Source organism: Perissodus microlepis, chromosome 7 (genome assembly GCF_051167445.1).
Source record: "Perissodus microlepis isolate ML-2025 ecotype Zambia chromosome 7, ASM5116744v1, whole genome shotgun sequence".
Taxonomy (NCBI): domain Eukaryota; kingdom Metazoa; phylum Chordata; class Actinopteri; order Cichliformes; family Cichlidae; genus Perissodus; species Perissodus microlepis.
The window spans coordinates 6,274,887-6,293,675 of NC_140467.1; the positions used below are offsets into that span (position 1 = coordinate 6,274,887).

At 40.5% G+C, this 18,789-nt stretch overlaps 1 protein-coding gene across 1 annotated transcript in view; it reads right to left on the bottom strand.

Moving 5' to 3' along the window:
- Positions 1 to 3,100: 3,100 nt before the first annotated feature.
- The window catches only part of LOC146382394 (uncharacterized), a 140,555-nt gene continuing 124,866 nt past the window's right edge, over positions 3,101 to 18,789 (bottom strand). The window contains exon 3 of the mRNA XM_084933013.1: positions 3,101 to 6,407. Coding sequence (XP_084789139.1) covers positions 6,016 to 6,407 — 392 coding nt within the window. The 3' untranslated portion in view covers positions 3,101 to 6,015. The remainder of the gene's footprint in view (positions 6,408 to 18,789) is intronic.

Genomic DNA, 18,789 nt, shown 5'->3' on the forward strand with positions numbered 1-18,789 from the left:
GGAGTGTGGTGAGGGGAGATAGGCCTCCGTACTTTAGAGGGCCTGAGATGTACCCAGAGAGGTTGAGTCTAAGACCCAACCTGACATATAGACACAGACAAACAGGCACACGCGGACACAGACGTGCATTCCCACCCCCATATGCACAACCAAATACTCGGCACTCACCCAACGTGTAGACAGACACAAATAGACACTGCACAGACAGTCGCACTCCCCAAACATACTCTATATCCCAGGTCCAGGTACCCCCGCCCCCAAAAGGGGCAAGCCGCACCTAGACCCAGGAGATGTAACCCTTCTCTCTGGGGTGGAGGCAAGCGGACCACCTCCTTATCTGCAGTAGCAGGGAGGCCCCGCATCCCAGACCCCAGTCTGACGGCCAGCACCTCCTCCCAGCCCCCCAGCCCTGACGGCTAACAGAACCGGGGTGAGTGAAGACCTCAAACCTCCCTACGCCCGCTCATATGTAATGTTGTTGTGTGCTGTTCTAAAGTGCATTTAAAACTCAGGAGAGCATGGTACTAGCTTCCTCTCAGAGAGCAGCACGGCTCCTCCCGAAAACCCTCAGTGTCTAAATGCATTTAAAATTGAGGGTAGGGCACCAGCGCCAGAGGTGGGTTGGAGTACAACGACCATCCTCTGGATGCTGTAAAACGTGCCCACCCCCAAGGCCCTATATGTATGTGTTATGTGAGAGTGTGAGTAATGTGGATGTCTAGGTTGCAGAATAAAATTGAGGCACAGGCGGCCAGAAGGGGACAGAGGGGGAGTGCCTCCCCTGCACCCTGGTGACATACCTGCACCCCAAGCCCTGCGTGTGTGGGTGGGTGTGGTAGTGCGGGAATAGGGAGGCAGCTGAGGATGGGGAGGGAAGAAAGGGAGGGGCAAGCGGCCCCTCCCTGGGGCCAGCTCCCCCGCTGACCCCAGTAGGCACCCCCACGCTCTGGAACCCACCAGGGCAAGGAGGCCCAGGCCCAGCCGGACCGGGGCCCGCAGCAGCAGCACTGCCCAGCCCCACAGAGTCCGGGGCAGCCCACCCGACTCCACCCCAGAGAAAACTGCACCCACCCCATCATCCAATCATCTCCCAAACTACACAAGACAATAGACACCCAGGTTGAGTTCATTCTCCCCCTCTCCTATATCTCTCCCCCCACCTGCAGAGTGAGCTCCTGTAGTGAGGAGACCACCTGCAAAGATGTAACAACCTCCCCACCAGTTAGAGAGCCCCCTAGTTGGGCCGATGCACCAGAGGTCCCCTGCACTGGGGCTGAGCCCCCCCGCACCCACCCGCCCACTGCTCCGGCGACACAACAGCCAGGACCCAAGCCCCCAAGGCCCGGCCAGCACCCCAGACCGGGGGGCGGAGCACCCCCAGACCCCCAAGCCTCCACGCCCGTCCCGGACCCTCCCAGGGGCAGCCAGGCTACCAGGCCAGTAACCAACGTCCGCCAGCACAGACCCTCCCCCATCTCCGCTGTACGCAGCCACAAGGAAAACACCATCCAAGAGCCCCAGAGCTTCTAACCAGGTCATGGCCACAGCCCCCAGGTTAGGCCCTCCAGGGAAACGTCCCTAGGGACTCCCCAGACGCCCTAAGGCCGTCCCTACCCCCACATAAACCACAATAGCGAAGGCAGGACCAAACCATGACCCCCCACCCCCACTAGGTGATGAAGCCGATCAAAGGAGCCCAAAGGGATTGATCAAATGTGATGGCAGAGGTTGTATCAAGACTAATGTGATCTATTAGATGGTTTTTATATTGGTTAGAATTAAGATTATTTTTATTTTTCCAGTTAATGAGGACCATTTTCTTGGCAATGCATAGGGCCGTAAAAACAACGTGGGCTGTGTTTATTTCTGCAGTGACCTCATCCAAGTTGCCCAGCAAGCATACTAAAGGGGAGGCTGGAATGTTACATTTCAGACACTTTGATAAGTCTTCACATATCTCACGCCAAAATTTCTGAACTGGTATGAAGCGCCTTGAGGCGACTTTTGTTGTGATTTGGCGCTATATAAATAAAATTGAATTGAATTGAATTGAATTGAACCAAAGAGCGTGGATGTAATTGTCCGGTGTATTTGCTGTGCAGTGTGAGCAGTTGTTGGAAGGCGTATAGCCCATCTTGAACATCCTATGACCAGTATAGTGCACTCTGTGTAATATTTTGTATTGTATTAATTGCAAACTGGGATTTCTGATCCATTGAAAGGTTTTTAAGCATATCTGAGACCAAAGGTTTGGGTCTAAGTTGATTGATAAATCTGCTTCCCATTTTGCAATAGGAAGGGATATTGATTCATCTATTTTAGAAAGTGTTCTGTATATTTTAGACAATAATTTGGGGGGTTTTAGACTAAGAAATTGTACCACACTTGGTGGTGTTTGTAATTCAGCTTCACTGGGATTAAATTTCTTTTTTACTATGGATTTAATTTGTTGATATTCCAAAAATCATTTCTTGTTGATCCCATATTGTATAACTAGTCTGTCAAACGAAATAAAGTCTGTTCCTTCCAATATATGTTCCAAGTATTTAATTCCTTTGCAACTCCAATCTGAAAAGTTTATCATATTATTGTTTTGTAATATGTCCGGGTTGTTCCAGATAGGTGTACGTTTGCATGGGATTAATGAAGACTCTGTCATTTTTTAGAAACTCCCACCATGCTGTCAGAGAAGAGCTAATATTGATGCTTTTAAAGCATTCATGTCGTTTGATGTTTGAGCTGATAAATGGTAGGTCTAAAATTTCTAGGTTATTACATAGTGCCTGTTCTACATCTATCCAAGGTTCATCTAAGAAGGTGTGTTTAAACCATCTAGAGATGAACTGAAGCCTGTTGGCTAAAAAATAGTGATTAAAGTTAGGCAGATCTAATCCTCCTTTATCCTTGGTCCTTTGTAGTGTTTTTAAGCTGATACGTGGGGGTTTATCTTTCCAAAGGAATTTAGAAATGTACGAGTCTAGAGATCTGAACCAATCTTGTGATGGCTTATTTGGGATCATTGAAAATAAATAGTTTATTTTTGGCAAGATCATCATTTTTATAGCGGCGACCCTTCCCATGAGTGATATGGGTAAAGATTTCCATCTAGCCAGGTCGCCTTCTACTGTCTTTAAAAGTGGGATGTGGTTTAATTTAGTTAATTCTGAAAGTTTAGGAGAGACATTAATACCTAAATATTTTATATTTCCACATTGCAGTGGGGAAGGAGAAGAATTATGGAAGGAGCAATTAATTGGAAGAACTGTTGATTTCGACCAGTTAATTGAATAATCTGAGACACTTGAGAAGGAATTTATCAATGCAATTACCCCAGAGATATTGGTTTGTGAGTTTTGGAGAAAAAGTAACACATCATCTGCATAAAGGCTGATTTTATGTTCTATATTCTTACATTTTATGCCCTTAATTGTTGTAGCCTGTCTAATTGCTGCTGCTAATGGCTCAATAAAAATTGCAAACAGTGAAGGGGAGAGTGGGCATCCCTGTCTGGTGCCCCTCAGAAGAGAGAAGTGGGAGGATGTTTGGTCATTTGTTCTGACACAAGCTGTTGGGGAGTTATATAATATTTTTAACCAGTTTATGAAACAGGGTCCAAAACCAAATTTATGTAAAGTTGCAAATAGAAATTTCCAGTTAACTCTGTCAAATGCTTTTTCTGCATCTAAAGAAAATATTATGGTTTCAGTGTTTTTACTGCATGAGTAGTCTATTAAATTAAGTAATCTACGTGTATTTGTTGATGAGTGCCTACCTTTTATAAAACCAGTTTGGTCAGGATGAATTAAAAGGGGGGTTATTTTCTCTAATCTCTTTGAGAGAGCTTTGCAGATTATTTTAAGGTCTACATTAATAAGGGATATTGGACAATAGCTTGAGGGATATACAGGGTCTTTGCCTGGTTTTTGTAAGAGACTGATATTTGCAGAGTTCATATTTGGTGGTAGTCTACCATTTTCTTTGATTTCCTGCAACATCCTGTGAAAAACTGGTGCCAGAATTGTCCAGAATTCTTTGTAAAAATCTGTTGGAAAACCATCTGGACCTGGAGCCTTATTATTGGGCATACTTATCAGAGCTTCCTGGAGTTCACCTGGCGTCAGTGGCGAATCCAGTGCCATTGCTTGGGTGTCTAATAATTTTGGAAGAGTTATGTTGTCGAGAAACTGATCAATTTCGTTTTTAGATGGGTTTATTTGTGGTGTATATAAAGTTTCATAGAAATCCCTAAAAATGTTATTTATTTTTTTAGGATCATATATTGTATTCCCAGATAAATCTTTAACAGCACATATAGTTGTTTTTTCTTTATTGATTTTTAACTGGTTAGCAAGAAATTGTCCGGATTTGTTACCGTGTTCATAATTTTGCAGGCGAAGTCTTTGTACTAAGAATTTAGTCTTTTTATTAATAATTTCATTTAATTCTAGTTTTGTCTTGCGTATTTTGTTTAATATTTTTTGATCTTGGTGTGACACATAGGCTTTTTCTAAGGATTTGATGTTTTTCTCTAGTTCCTGAATTTTTTTGTTTTCTTCTTTCTTCTTATGTGATGAGAAAGAGATTATTTTACCTCTCATCACGGCTTTCCCTGCTTCCCAGAGGACAGATGCTGATGTTCCAGGAATGTCATTAAAACCTAAATATAGAGTCCATTCTTTTTTAAAGTATTTGATAAACTCTTCGTCTTTGAGCAGTGATGTATTAAATCTCCAGTTTTTTCTTGGTGTAGTATTATTCATCTGTATTAGTGTTAAAGATACAGGAGCATGATCGCTGACAGCTATAGGATGAATCTCAGTGTCTGTAATGTTACTCAGCAGTGAGCTGCTGACCAGAAAATAATCCAGACGAGAGTAGGAGTGATGGACATGTGAGAAGAAAGTATATTCCTTACTATTGGGGTGAAGGGAGCGCCATGCATCGCAAAGACCAAAGTCGCTCATATACTGTTTGATTATATTTGTGGACTGCCAGTTACGCTGAGTTCCTGCTGTATTGAGCCTATCCATTTCTTCATTTAGTCCCAGGTTGAGGTCTCCCCCCAGAACAATTGTGCAGTCTAGGTGTTCGGAGAGTGTACTAAAAAAACCGTGGAAGAATGAGGGGTCATCAACATTTGGACCATATATACTTACAATACCTAGCTTTTGGTTAAGTATAGATAGTTTGACGATTAGGAATCTGCCCTCTGGATCTATAACTGTATCGAGTACTGTGAAATTAATATTTTTATGTATTAGAATTGCTACTCCTCTTTGTCTAGAATTATAACAGGCTGAGAACACATTAGGAAACTCAGGTGTTTTAAGTTTATTCAAACCTGTGACATGCATGTGGGTTTCTTGTAATAAAACAACGTCTGCCTGTAATTTTTTAAGTTGGTTAAGTATTTTTAACCTTTTTTCCCTAGAGCCAGCTCCATGCACATTCCATGTGACAAATCTTAGCATGCCCATAGTTGTGTGTTTGTGGCTAATGATGTACGCTGTGTGTCTCGCTTAGACGGGTGAGGAAAATGGAAACACATCTTTTTTTTTTTTTGGTAAGTAAAGAGAAGAAAATGCGCGGCAAGAAGCTCCATAGGTCTGACTATGTGTGTGCATAATAACTAATATGAGCAAATGTGTGCATGTGTCCTATATCTGTGTGCGCTGTGTGGCTGTTGTAAATGTGTTGCCTTTAAACGCATGTGTGTGCGTGATCGTGCAGAGTAAGCATGTAGAAATAGACAGTGTCGTTTGTGAATGGATAGGGAAACAGGTGATCGACATAGTGATAGAAAAGAGAAGCAAATAAACCAAAGAGCAAGGTGCACGACAAGAGAGAGAGAGGAAAAAAGAAATAAAAACAGAAACATTCCAATTAAAGCATTGGCGGAGAGTGACGGTGACGTTATACTAAATTAGCAAACTGAAATTACATAGTTAAGCAAAAGTTAATACAAGAGAGTGTGAGTGAAGAGAATAGTGTAGCGGATTCTTATCTGGTGTGCGGTCAATACAGCCATGGAGTGGTGCCAGGGTCGCGGTAGAGTTGTCCGTCCACGTAGAGCCGGTCCACGGCGATGACAGCCCGGGAGCCTTTCTGGATAAAACTACGTCGAACTGGGAAGAGGACCCTGCGTCGTTCCAGGATCTCTCTGGGGAACTGATCGTTCACGCTGAAATCCGTTCCTTTCAGCTCTCTGCCGCGACCCTTCACCTGCTCCTTCTGCTTGAAGTGGCCGAATTTGGCTACAATAGGACGTGGTCTCCCACTTCCTGTCTTCGGAGCCCCTATGCGATGCACTCTATCGAACCCTATGTTTTTCACCGTGTCCTCCGGCAGCTTCAGGTGGATTTTAATGAAGCTTCTCACGGTTGTTTCCGGGTCCTCTCCGGCAGACTCTGGAATACCAGAAAACACCAGATTATCTCTCATGCTACGGGCTTGTAAATCTATAACGGTCTCTTTTATTTTTTTATTTTCTATGTTTAATTGGGTCACATTATCGGTTAGAGATTTGACCGAGTCCCGTAGCGTGGCGTTTTCCGCAGCAAGTGTTTCCACCTGCCGCTGGCTGAACTCCAGGGATTCTTTTAGAGATTTAAATTCCCGGTGTAAGATCTCCACCAGGGACAGCCTTGCATCGAAACTGGACAATCGCTTATCGATTGACTCCAGGATGTCGACGATATCTTTGCCGGCAGGCGATGTTGTGCCGGGGGAGTCTGCCGGGCGATATCTTTTAGATGACGGCGTCTCAGCTTTGGCCGGGGAAGACGCGCTCTGGGCCTTCTTCATTACTAAATCTTCAAAGCACCGGTCGATGTATTCTTGGAGAGCGTCTAAACTCTCCTCGTTGTCCTCCAGGGTGTTAGAGATGATAGGACAGATGTTGTTAGTTATATGACAGTTGGTTAGTTTATTTGGCAATACTGAAGTTTAAAGAAACTTTGTTAAATTCTATGCTACCATTCGCTTTTTTTTTCCGCCAAATCTCCGGCGTCTGACGTCACCTACAACATGGGTCGCTTACCTTTCCCCGTCACTTACCTCTCCTCCCTCAGGTCTACGTCCTCTTATTTATATTTTTAAGTTGGCATCTATTCACACTAGTTATAGTTGTCCTATACCATACCGGTGGATGACGGCCCCACAGGCCTTCACTCACACTGTACTAACTATCCATGCACCTATATGCTTTGTTTTGTCTAAGGATTGCAACACTTTAATATATAATTCTAGTCATTACACAAGCATTTGAAAAGCCCTCTTGCATAGAGAGGTTTATGTATAATTGTATGCATTTAGTGTGTTAATTGGAGCAATTTGTGGATTTTTGCATCATAGATTTGTTAACCCACTGAGTTTTAAGGCACTGTAGGAGGTAATGCAACGCAAAACCAAACTTCCAAGCCTGCTGTAGAAAATGTTCTTTGTTCCTTGACTGCAGAAACTTGTGAGAACAATTTAATAAAAACACATTTTAAAAATTGCATACTCTGGCTGCTTAGGTTTTGATTTATGGTTGGGATTAAGCTTGAGGACCTCACCCACAACTTAGACCTCAGAGGATTAATTAACAGTGTGATTTTAACTGAGGCCTTTGTCTTTGATAAATCTTATTAGATGAATAAGAGTCCAACTGAAATGTGCCTGGGGTCATCACTTCAAGTTGGAAAGGGCAGGGTATGCATAGCTACAGTGGCTTGCAAAAGTATTTGGCCCCCTTGAACTTTTCCACATTTTGTCACATTACAGCCACAAACATGAATCAATTTTATTGGAATTCCACGTGAAAGACCAATACAAAGTGGTGTACACGTGAGAAGTGGAATGAAAATCATACATGATTCCAAACATTTTTTACAAATACATAACTGAAAAGTGGGGTTTGCATAATTATTCAGCCCCCTGAGTCAATACTTTGTAGAACCACCTTTTGCTGCAATTACAGCTGCCAGTCTTTTAGGGTATGTCTCTACCAGCTTTGCACATCTAGAGACTGAAATCCTTGCCCATTCTTCTTTGCAAATCAGCTCCAGCTCAGTCAGATTAGATGGACAGTGTTTGTGAACAGCAGTTTTCAGATCTTGCCACAGATTCTCGATTGAATTTAGACACCAGACAGGTCAGGGATAAAGTTATTGAGAAATTTAAAGCAGGCTTAGGCTACAAAAAGATTTCCCAAGCCTTGAACATCCCACAGAGCACAACTGTAAACCTACCAAGACAAGGCTGTCCACCTAAACTCACAGGCCGAACATACTCACACATACACATACATATATATATATATATATATATATATATATGTATGTGTGTGTGTGTGTGTGTGTGTGTGTGTGTATGCAATGTTATTTCAAATATTCTGCAGCCAGCTGCCATTCTTACTAATCCAACTCTATAATTTCTGTAACTGAAATAAGCAAAATTTATAGTTGCCTCTACAACTAACTCTACCATGCAAACCATGTAGGATTCATTAAGGTTTTCTAAGCTAAACAAGGACAACATCATTCCTTTCCACTTTCCTTCTTTTAAAAATTGGGAGATTTTAAATATTTACCCTCCAGTAAAACATGGCAAGTTTTAACATTTTTGGATCTTTTGGTTTGACATGTAACCTGCCTTTTTTTGCATATAATGAGGCAACAGTGTATTATTTGAAATACTTTTTTGTACTTATTGCCGGCTATAAATGACACCAAAACAACCAACACCAAGCTTTCCACCTCCACCAACATTTGCACCTGCAGGAATGATGACCCTCTTTCTTTATTTGCTCTAAATGACCACACAAATAAGCAGACATGCAGAGTGACAATCACAGCGATGGCTGAGATCAGTTTTAACAATCTGATCTCAACAATCTGTGTGTATGATACTTTAAGTACAGCAGACAACAATATCAACCAGCACAAGTTACTCACTTCATGCAGCATTTGTTATGCCAGCCTGTGTGGATTTACCTGTTCCCATTATATTGAAGTATATGGGAATTATATGTCTAAATGTAATATTATTTCATCTAGTGCTTTTATTTTCTGTCGACTCTTTCAGACCTTACTGAGGTGTGGGATGCAGGCTGAGGACTTCATGTTCATGTCACACCATTGGTCCCTCAGTAGTTGTGACCATGACCCTGTAGATGACAGGAACTGTGATGAGCTGTGTGTGGTGTGAAGTCAGAACTTTTTTAGAGTTTATGATGAGAAAGCTGGCACAGCATGAAAACATGAAGAAGTTGTGGATACTACTATACAGAATTTCTGTCCATGGTTCTGCTGCACACCAGGCTCTTACAGTCGATGTCTATCATAAGCTAGCTGAAGAATGCCAGAAAAAATTTCAATGTTCTTCTGAAATAACTATACCAAAGAGTTAATGGTCTGATTTATGAAGTTTATTAAGGAAAATAAAAAAAGAGTGTTTGGATTTTCATTTTTTGCTATCTATGTATGTTCCAGGTTATGACTTATAGTTTCTATTCAGATCTTATAAGAAAATGTAAACATTTGTCAGATATATTGCAGTATTCCAGATGCCTTTATGCCTTTGTACCTTCTTTCACCTTCTCCGTCCTAAATATAAAATATGTTCTATCCTTGGTTGTTTTATGCAGGACATCCCTAAACATATATTTTGCATGGTTGACATCCAGCCCACAGGTATATGAAGCAGGGGCCCGTCTTGCTGCACTAGATTATGATCACTGCAACCGTAGACCAGCAGCGGTTTCTTATGAGGATGTTCTGGAGGATGTTCCTCTGTCTAGCATGCAGTGCAATCATGTGAGCCTGCCACCATGCTGCAGTCACCTTCTTCATTAACCCTTTCTTTTTACCTTTTTATATTACGGGCGATCGTTGGGAGTTCGCCTTGTAATCGGAAGGTTGCCGGTTCGAGCCCCAGCTTGGACAGTCTCGGTCGTTGTGTCCTTGGGCAAGACACTTCACCCGTTGCCTACTGGTGGTGGTCAGAGGGCCTGGTGGCGCCAGTGTCTGGCAGCCTCGCCTCTGTCAGTGCGCCCCAGGGTGGCTGTGTATTTCAAGGTTTTTATTACGGTTGAGAAAATAGAAAAACAATGTATTAAAAAATAAACACAAAGAAAAGACACAAAATTAATGTAGCGGCTGCTTGAGGATTGCATTGGTCTCTCTCCTCTCTCAGCCTCCTCTGCCTTTATATAGCTCCTGACCCCAAGTTCAGACTCAGAATATGACATGCTCTGCATTCCTGGAATTGATTTGACGTGGATACACTCAAAGGGTTATGTCAAATGGACTACTGAATCATGTCAGACTGGTACTGGAGATGGTGACATTTTTTTTTACCATAAAAACTCACTTGAATGAGTATCTGCAATGAACTCATTAGTTTTTTCCCATCCTAGTTTACTTTCTATTTTCATATTCACTTTTCCTTCCCCATCAACAAAACATGCCAGCCTCAGCTGCAGTAACATATTTGCATGAAATAATATTCAAAATAAATTATTACTCCCTATGGACAGAGAAACTTACATTAGCTCCTCAGTAAAATATTCCTTGTTTTTTTTGTTGTTGTTGTTTGTCGCTTAGAGTTGTGTATTGTTGACTGCTGCTGGCAGGTTCTGACGAAAATGCAAAGTGTGACTCAGGCTTGGTCTCTGTAATACACTTCAGAAATGCTAAGGGGGCTAAATTATGATTTATCACTTTAAATCTCAAACTGCTATTATAGTGGGAAAAGTCAAGATGGGCATGGCAGTCAGGTAACTGAGTATAAAAGGAAAGTCTTATTGTATGTTATTTGATTGATGGGTTGTATAACAGGGCAGGAGTACACCTTTAAAAACAAAAGTATTCCACAAAAAATATAACAAAGTTGCTGTGTCTTAATCAATGTATTTTTAATCAATTTTTCTAGAAATTTCATGAAATTGCTTCTATATTATTGTCCCCCGACTATTTCAACCCAAGCTGTAATATATACCATAACAGAATTCTGAAGGCAGCACATTCACCTAGAATCTGAACATGAAAAAGAATTGGTCAGTGAAGACGTCACTCTCCCTTGCAGTTTAACTCAGCTTCTTTTCAAACTAACTTATAGCCCTTATCTGCTCTATGCCACATTCCATCCCTCTTATTCCTTCCCATATGCCTCTTCTCTCCTCTGCTGATCCAGCATCTGAGCTCCTCCTCTGTCTGTTCACCCCAGTCCCTCCATACCTTGTCCCTCCATCCATGCTAGCTCCTCTGACACCCAACATTACTCTAGCAGCAATGGGCACTGCTCCTGGACTGCTTCCCAGCATACAACGTCTCCAAGGGGAGAGTCTATGTGTCACAGCAGATTAATGCCTTGCCCACTGACTGATCAACTCCCGCTGGTCTGGAACCTGAGTGTACTCTGGCATGGCCCAGATAGGGAGGTGATGCTATCTCGACTCATTGCCACTGAGGTGGTCCGGCCTGGGAAACTGTGATCCATACATTTAATCATCCCGACAGTGTCACGATGAAGTGGTCGGATGCTGTTGTGCAAAAGCCTTTGGCAGGTCTGCAAACACTGGAGAGTTGTGAGTAGGAGGTAATCAAGCTAAGTGGCTGTTTATGAAGAAAGAAAATGGTGAGGTCACTACTTGTGTAATTTAACTGCAAATGCAACATAAACGGTGTTCTTATGTATGTGTAGAAACATAGAAATATATGGTGACTTTAAGCTGTGCCCTATTTTTATGTGCAAGGCTGTCTAACAATATGAGGAATATGCTTGTCTATTTAAAGCTGTTCATTTTTTACAAAGAAGAAAAGGGGGGTGGGGGTGGGGCACTGGGACAGAGATATATGTTTCACCAATCATTAACTCATTAACTATATGGCACTATCCACCTGTCTCTTCCATTCAGTGTGTGGATATTACAGTTTTTTTCCCTCTTTTTTTTAAGTACAAAAAATGAACACCATGTTAAAATCAGTTCTGAAATTACCACCTCAGCAGTGCCTGTCTCCTCATGCCTCTTATTAACTGTAAAGGGAAGTGACATGGAAAACATGAAAATTCTCATCTCTAAAAAGCTACTGCAATAATAAAATAATAGGGGGTCATCTATAATCGTCCCTCACCTCAAGATGATGATGTCTTTTCAAACTCAATTACACATTAGCAGGACAATTTCTTCCTTTATCTATCACACTTCATCAACTAGGTCTCAGCTGCATAATATATCCTCCTCATTAGCAGTCACTCCATCACTCACTAATAATGGCCTATCAACACTGTCTCAATGACCAAAGTTACAGCACGACAGAATGAAACATTAACTTATAACGTTAACCCAGGGTCGTGTTTTAACATTGTGGAATTAGATCTGATTTAGCTGAATATGCCCATGAATCAAATATGAAGGGGAATTTTAAACAGTCAAATTTGATTAGTAGAATAAAATTAAAACAAAATCATGAGTACAGAGTGATTAAAAGTCACACAAACCCCGCACTCTAATATATCTAAAAAACTCAACCATTTGTTTCTCAGCAGAGGAAAAAACACTCAAACAAATCATTTAAGAACGGTTTAACATAGAGAGAGAGAGTGTGGTGAGGAGGAAAAAGGAAATAAGCAGGACCTGAGGCAGGCACCTTGGTTTATGTGGCCCACCATTACCATAAATGGATGCTGACTGCCTGCAGTCAGGACCAATACACTATCTATAAGGGTTCATTTCTCTCAAATTTACTTTGCAGCTGGTGTGACGGATGGTCGCTAGTCTTAGCAGCCTAAATCAGTTCACTTTCACATAGCTCTTCAGGCATGTCCGCACAGCCAGAGGTGCATGCAATGAGTGTCACATCTCCACCCTCTCTTGTCCACTCCTATTACCTACACAGATGCCATGGCAAATGGCTGGCTCGAGGTTATGGACAAGGGGTCTGTTGTTTTATATTCACATCAGGATAGGGGAGTATTGGGAGCATTCATTCAATAGAACTGTGTAAGAAACATTTCCTTAGGCTGCTGTAATGACGACTATAAAATGAGGTGGGAACTTATATCTGTCTCTCTTGCACTGTGAAACACACACATACACACTCACACACACATAATAAATGTCTGCCAAGAAAGCACTTAAGCAAGACTGGCATGGTGAATTTTGATACTACTTGATTAGTACTTTGCATAAGTATTGCATTTTGCTCTTAAGGGCCACAACCAATGTCAAACAGACACTTGAGAATCAACAGCCATTACCGTGTCTCCTCACGTAAACCTAGTTTTCATCACACACCAATTTATCCTCATGGGACCGTCTTGTTTTAGAGCAACTTAATCTATGCCTTGGATTAATTTTATGATGTACAGTAAAATGTGACACCATCTTGTTGTGCATTTTCTTCGACTGAGTCATTATCTCTCTGACGAAGCACATATATTTTCTTGCAGAGTGGTCTGATGCTCGATAATGCAAATGAGTTTTTTAATCTAAGCCTCCCTTAAACTGGTAATTAAATGCATGATTTATAGTCATATGAGAGGCAATAACACTTTGTATGCAAAATATAACCCGATTGCTTGGATGTGATGTGTTTCTTCAATATTTTATATCAAACTGATAATAGCTCAAGCTGGAGTGTGCTGTGGAATTAGCGTTAGTTCTCCCTTACAGGGTTACAGTGTTTGTTGCTTAAATAGCTGACCAGAAAAGCAATTTTTTTTTTACCTGAAATGCACATAGGTACCCACTCCTACCTGTAATAGGCATTATCTACTATTCAACAAGACCTTGTTCTCCATTATGAGGTCAAGGCCCCACACCTGATTCTCCAGGTGTGCAAGAAGACCCTGATGATGGACTCATAATGACTTGCCAGACGGAGAGGGCACTACATGCTGCTGCATACTTTACAACCACGTAAAGGCTGATTATTATCATCCATCTTGCTATATGTCAGGATTTAGAGAACTCTAGTCTAGCCTTTCTTTTTAGGAAAAACTGCTTGATATTTTTGATGATAACTAAACATGAGTGATGTATTTTAATTCCGTATAGCCAGAGCTCCAAGGAGGCATTGTTAAGGTCCCTGTGTAAGTTATAGTTAGTTTCTATATTTTGCTGCTTCTTCTACACATTTTGGTCGTTTAAAGTTTTGTCATCTACTTCTGGTCTGGCTTTCTGCTTGTATTGAATTCCTGCCTGTCCTTCCAGTCGTGGCCCCCTGTATCTTCTGCCCTAGTCTTCCCTCTTTAGGACCCTTGTAGAAATCAGTCATGCCTCCAGGTTTGTTTACTTTTCTGTCTCTGCGTCAATCTGTATTCTATCTCTGTGGCCTGTCTCCCCAGTCTGTCAGGTCTTAGTGTTTGTTTACCTTTTCCCTGTGTTAAGTTGTCTGGGCACCATTGTCTGTGTCTTGTTCCTGCTTTTATTTTGGCAGTCCTTCATCTCATTCATGTTCTGCTTTGCTTCCTGTCTCTCATCACTTAGATTGCTTTCAGCCATCTCCCCCTGGTGTGTCTCTGCTCTGATTCCCTCTTGTGTATTTGTTGTCTGAGTCTTCCTCTGGTTTTTGCCACCTTGTTTATCTCTCCTCATGTATGTTTCCTGTTCCTTCAGCTACATATCCAGTAAGTAACCAGATAAGACTGCGTTCAGTTTTTGTCTCCGTGCCTGGAATTTGGTTCCACACAAATTGATATATAAGAGATATTGCATCCTGATAATACGAATTAATTGTTTTATATTATTATATCATTATTATTTTTTATACTATTATATTATATGTTTATATTATTAGATTATTCAGTGAAGCAGGAAAATATATATATTTAATATATAAGGATACTGTTTAGGATACAAGCAGAGTAATTGATAAAAACTTACCAGAGTATGGAAAAAGATATAGCTGGAAGCCAGGTTTGTGCAACTGATAGAATCCTACAGGTTAGGACTTAACACCAACTGCTACAGGTGGTCCAATTTTATATAATGTATTTTCAGTCCTTGTGGCCTAATTTCTCAGGAATAGACCATGATGCTGAAAATGTCTTTGTAATAAAAACAGTAATTCCATTCCTGCTTACAGCTACCTATCCACTGACGTTTTCCATCAGTGTTTGTCAACTGTAGCAACAGTTGTGAACATAGTTTCCCCATTTCAACATCTGCTCAGTCTGCCCTTCAGTTCAGTCACTCTGATTCTGTTGAACATTCCCTGACCTCGATGTCCTCTATGTTCAACTTGTCAGTGAACAAAGTTTGCTCCAGGCTCGAGGCACCACTGCTTTTCAAAAAGTCTGCAGCTGTTCTAATCCCAAGCAGAAAATCAATTCATGAATTAATTGTCAAGCATGTCTTGCCGATCAATCTTTTACTATAACCACAGCAAGGGGACACTATTCATATCAGCCAGAAGCAAAATGGGAATGGTTTTAACTTGTCACTCAACCGAGGGCTGAATCTAATGTGCTAGTTCCAGTACTGATATGATGCAAGATCTAGATTCTCTTGCATGTTTGGTTTGAAATATAAATCCTGCTAATTAAACATCTCTTTCCTTTGCAGATCAAATGTTAAACTGCTTTCTCGGCTTCAAGTGTACAATAGCTCATACTATTGTACTTTTACAAGGTCAGTGAACAAAATAAAACAGATGAATAAAAGAGACACTGTGAAGGAGGTTTTTTCCCTTGCAATTTTCACAATTAAGGTTATACACACACTACAATGGCTGGATGTAGCTTTGAAACCCGGTTTAAAGGGACAGTGTATCCGAAAATTAATTTACATGTTGTTCCTCTGTAGACTCTTTGTTGCTCGTGGAGTTGCCCAGTTTTTGTAAGGGAACTGAGGGACACTTGTGTCATAGTGCTTAGCCCATAAAAATAATACATTTGAAAAGCAATGTCTCTTTCCAGACATCATAACACGGTCTCTTAAAAATATATGTAAAACACTATAGTGAACATTTTTGCTTATTAACTATCTTCTCAATTACTCCTGCCTGTCTCAGCACCGTACAAAAGGAATATCCATCTATCTTAATTAAAGAGGCTTGTGCATGTAACATTGTGGCAGGGTGTAAATATAAACGACATTCCCCGAGGCTCATTTGAAATGAGTGAGTTTGTAATGTAATTTAAGGTTCTAAAGCTTTAATTTTACACTCTTTCCATAATACCTGGAAGGTGGTTGAGGGCCGAGGGCATTTTTTGTTTGTTTGTTTATTTTTTCTAAATCGCTGGACTTACTGAGGCTGATGCTATTCTCGACATGGCAGTGTAGACCACATATATAATACTTAACATCATTTTCCCAGCACTTTATTCTGCATATTTATAATTATAAAAAATTATGCTTGCCCCAAGAGTTGCTAAATGTAATAGTCTTGTTTTGCTATGTTGTCTACAGTGACTTTCTTACTGTGTACAATTAACTATGTTTTAATGCAATGCATGTGACCTTTGACATTTTAAAATTTGAAATGCCTCAAAGGAAAAGAAAAAGTCTTTGAAGCCATGCAATCTGATATGCATATAACACACAGTTAAACAATTTATGCACTATTACCTTTTTCTTTAATGTACGTCGTAAAGCTCTGATTTCTTTAATGGCAGGTCTGCACAATTGTGAAGCATTTACATTCTTATCAGCCATCACCCCCCACCCCCCATCAGCCGGAAATGACTGAAGAAGTTGCCAAACATTTCAATCGGTTGGCTTAAAAAGAGCCATTAACTTTGTCTGCCCTACTTCATAGTGATATAAAAGAGAACAAGACCATGGCATTTTAGATGCTTCTGGAGCAGTTGTTTTCCCTAATCTGTTTTCTCTGTCATGTTATGAAACAAGTTTTTCTCATTAAAATGCAGGTCATACGTTCAGCAAGCATTTAGCCCTGCTTGTGGCTACCACAGGGAAGCAGCATGAAGTTTAGAGTCAAAAATAAATAAATAAAAAACATCTCACAAACTCCTTTTTTCCATCTTTTATTCACACATGGCCAAAGTACAGCTTACCCTTCCTCTGCTTTGACCTTCAACGCCCCTCTTTCTGACTTACCGTTCTCTCATCTGAGTGACCCTCATGACTCCTTCGCACTGCTCCTCTCTCCATTTGCACCCTGACCCTGTTCTCTTCTTCAGCAATGCTCATCTCTGGTGACAGCATCCTTTTGACATTAATGACACTACAGAATAGAAAGGCTAATTAAGACCAAATGTTCCCTGCCAACTCCTCATCACCATCTGCTAGGCAGCAGTCAGGTGACTACAAAAAATTGACAGCAGAAAAATCCGAACTGTTCGGTGAGAAAGTATGTATTTGGTGAATATCTAAAGGTTTTAGATGACTAGATATACAGTTAAATGTAGTAGAGCATCAGTTCACATTGCACATTGAGAAAAAACCATTAGCTTTGATAATAAAAAAAAAGTGTTTCTATTCAAAAGGCATAACTTATTTATTATTTTTTCAACCAACAAAGTTTGTTACTCAATTTGTGATTAAAAAGAAATTACACTTGGATGCAGGTAAACATTTGATAATTCTCTGCTGTACACCAAATATGTCCAAAAAAGGCAACTGAGTGAAAAACCATGGCAAGCTGAGAAGAATCTAAGGTTTCTGTAAAATATATAAACAAAGTGACAAAGTGGCTGGAGGGGATTTCAAACTCTCTTTATCTTTTCTTTCATTTTCTCTCTGTCTTTATCTCCACTGGAATTCTCCACTTTGATCTTTGAACCTGTAAAATTCACACGGAAAGGCACTCTTGACAGTAAAAGAAGAAGGAAGTGTTGTGAGAAGACAAAGTGAGGGGGTGAGTGAAGGATTAGATATGCAGAACATGGACGTCAAGGGCAGAGGAGGCAGATACAGCTGGAGGCAGCCTATCTGAATATGTAGCTTTGGAACTGCTAAACTAAACAACCACGTTCTAACTGATGAAAGGATAGAGTAAACACTTGTAAACGCATCAGAAACAATTCTCTTCCTCTCATCCACAGCACAACATGATTTAAGAATCTATTAAAAAAATGTTCAGAGTTAAAAGGTTAAAACTTTGTTAAACCAACCCAAAAAATTCATATCAAGTCTCAAGCAAGGTATCATTCTTAGTGAATTACACTAATGACATTTCCCTGAGTTTCATATAGATACTATCGCACCCCTTTAGAGTTTAGTTTAGTGAGATTGTTGCAAAGTAAAATTCCCACTATATGCTATGTGGGGAATTTAAATTTAAGTAGCAGCCTTTGCAATTGTGAAGTTTTCATGTGTTTTAGTCTATTGTCTTTATGATTATCTTTGTTTCCTATGTAGGATGTAACAAAAAGATACTTTTTTTTTTACTATTTTTGATGTTTTTTTAATCAAGAAGAGTTTACATTATATATAAGTTACTACTAATAGCTGTGTTACGTGCAATCAAAAGGTTTCAGTCCCTTTTACCAGATTACAATTTGGCTGATGGCTCATCATTTTTATCTTGCATGTCAATTACAGAGTATAGCTAATATTTTTACATGAATCAATACAAGTCCTGTTATGTCTCCTTTTATTTTGAGAAATTGTACAAATCTGTCAAAGTGGTGCTGCTTCAACTTGTTTGCCATTTGTCATTTGGAAATCTGGCTAACGTTTGGTGAATGAAGTGTTGGTGTAGCAATTAAACTCTTGAGTTTTTAAGGGGCTTTGATATGCACCACAGTTCAAGGTGCTTTCACTAAATGTTCTGCATCAGTAGAAGTGTCCCTCAGTATTGTTTTAGAGAAGATATTTAAAATGCACAAGCTTGTTAA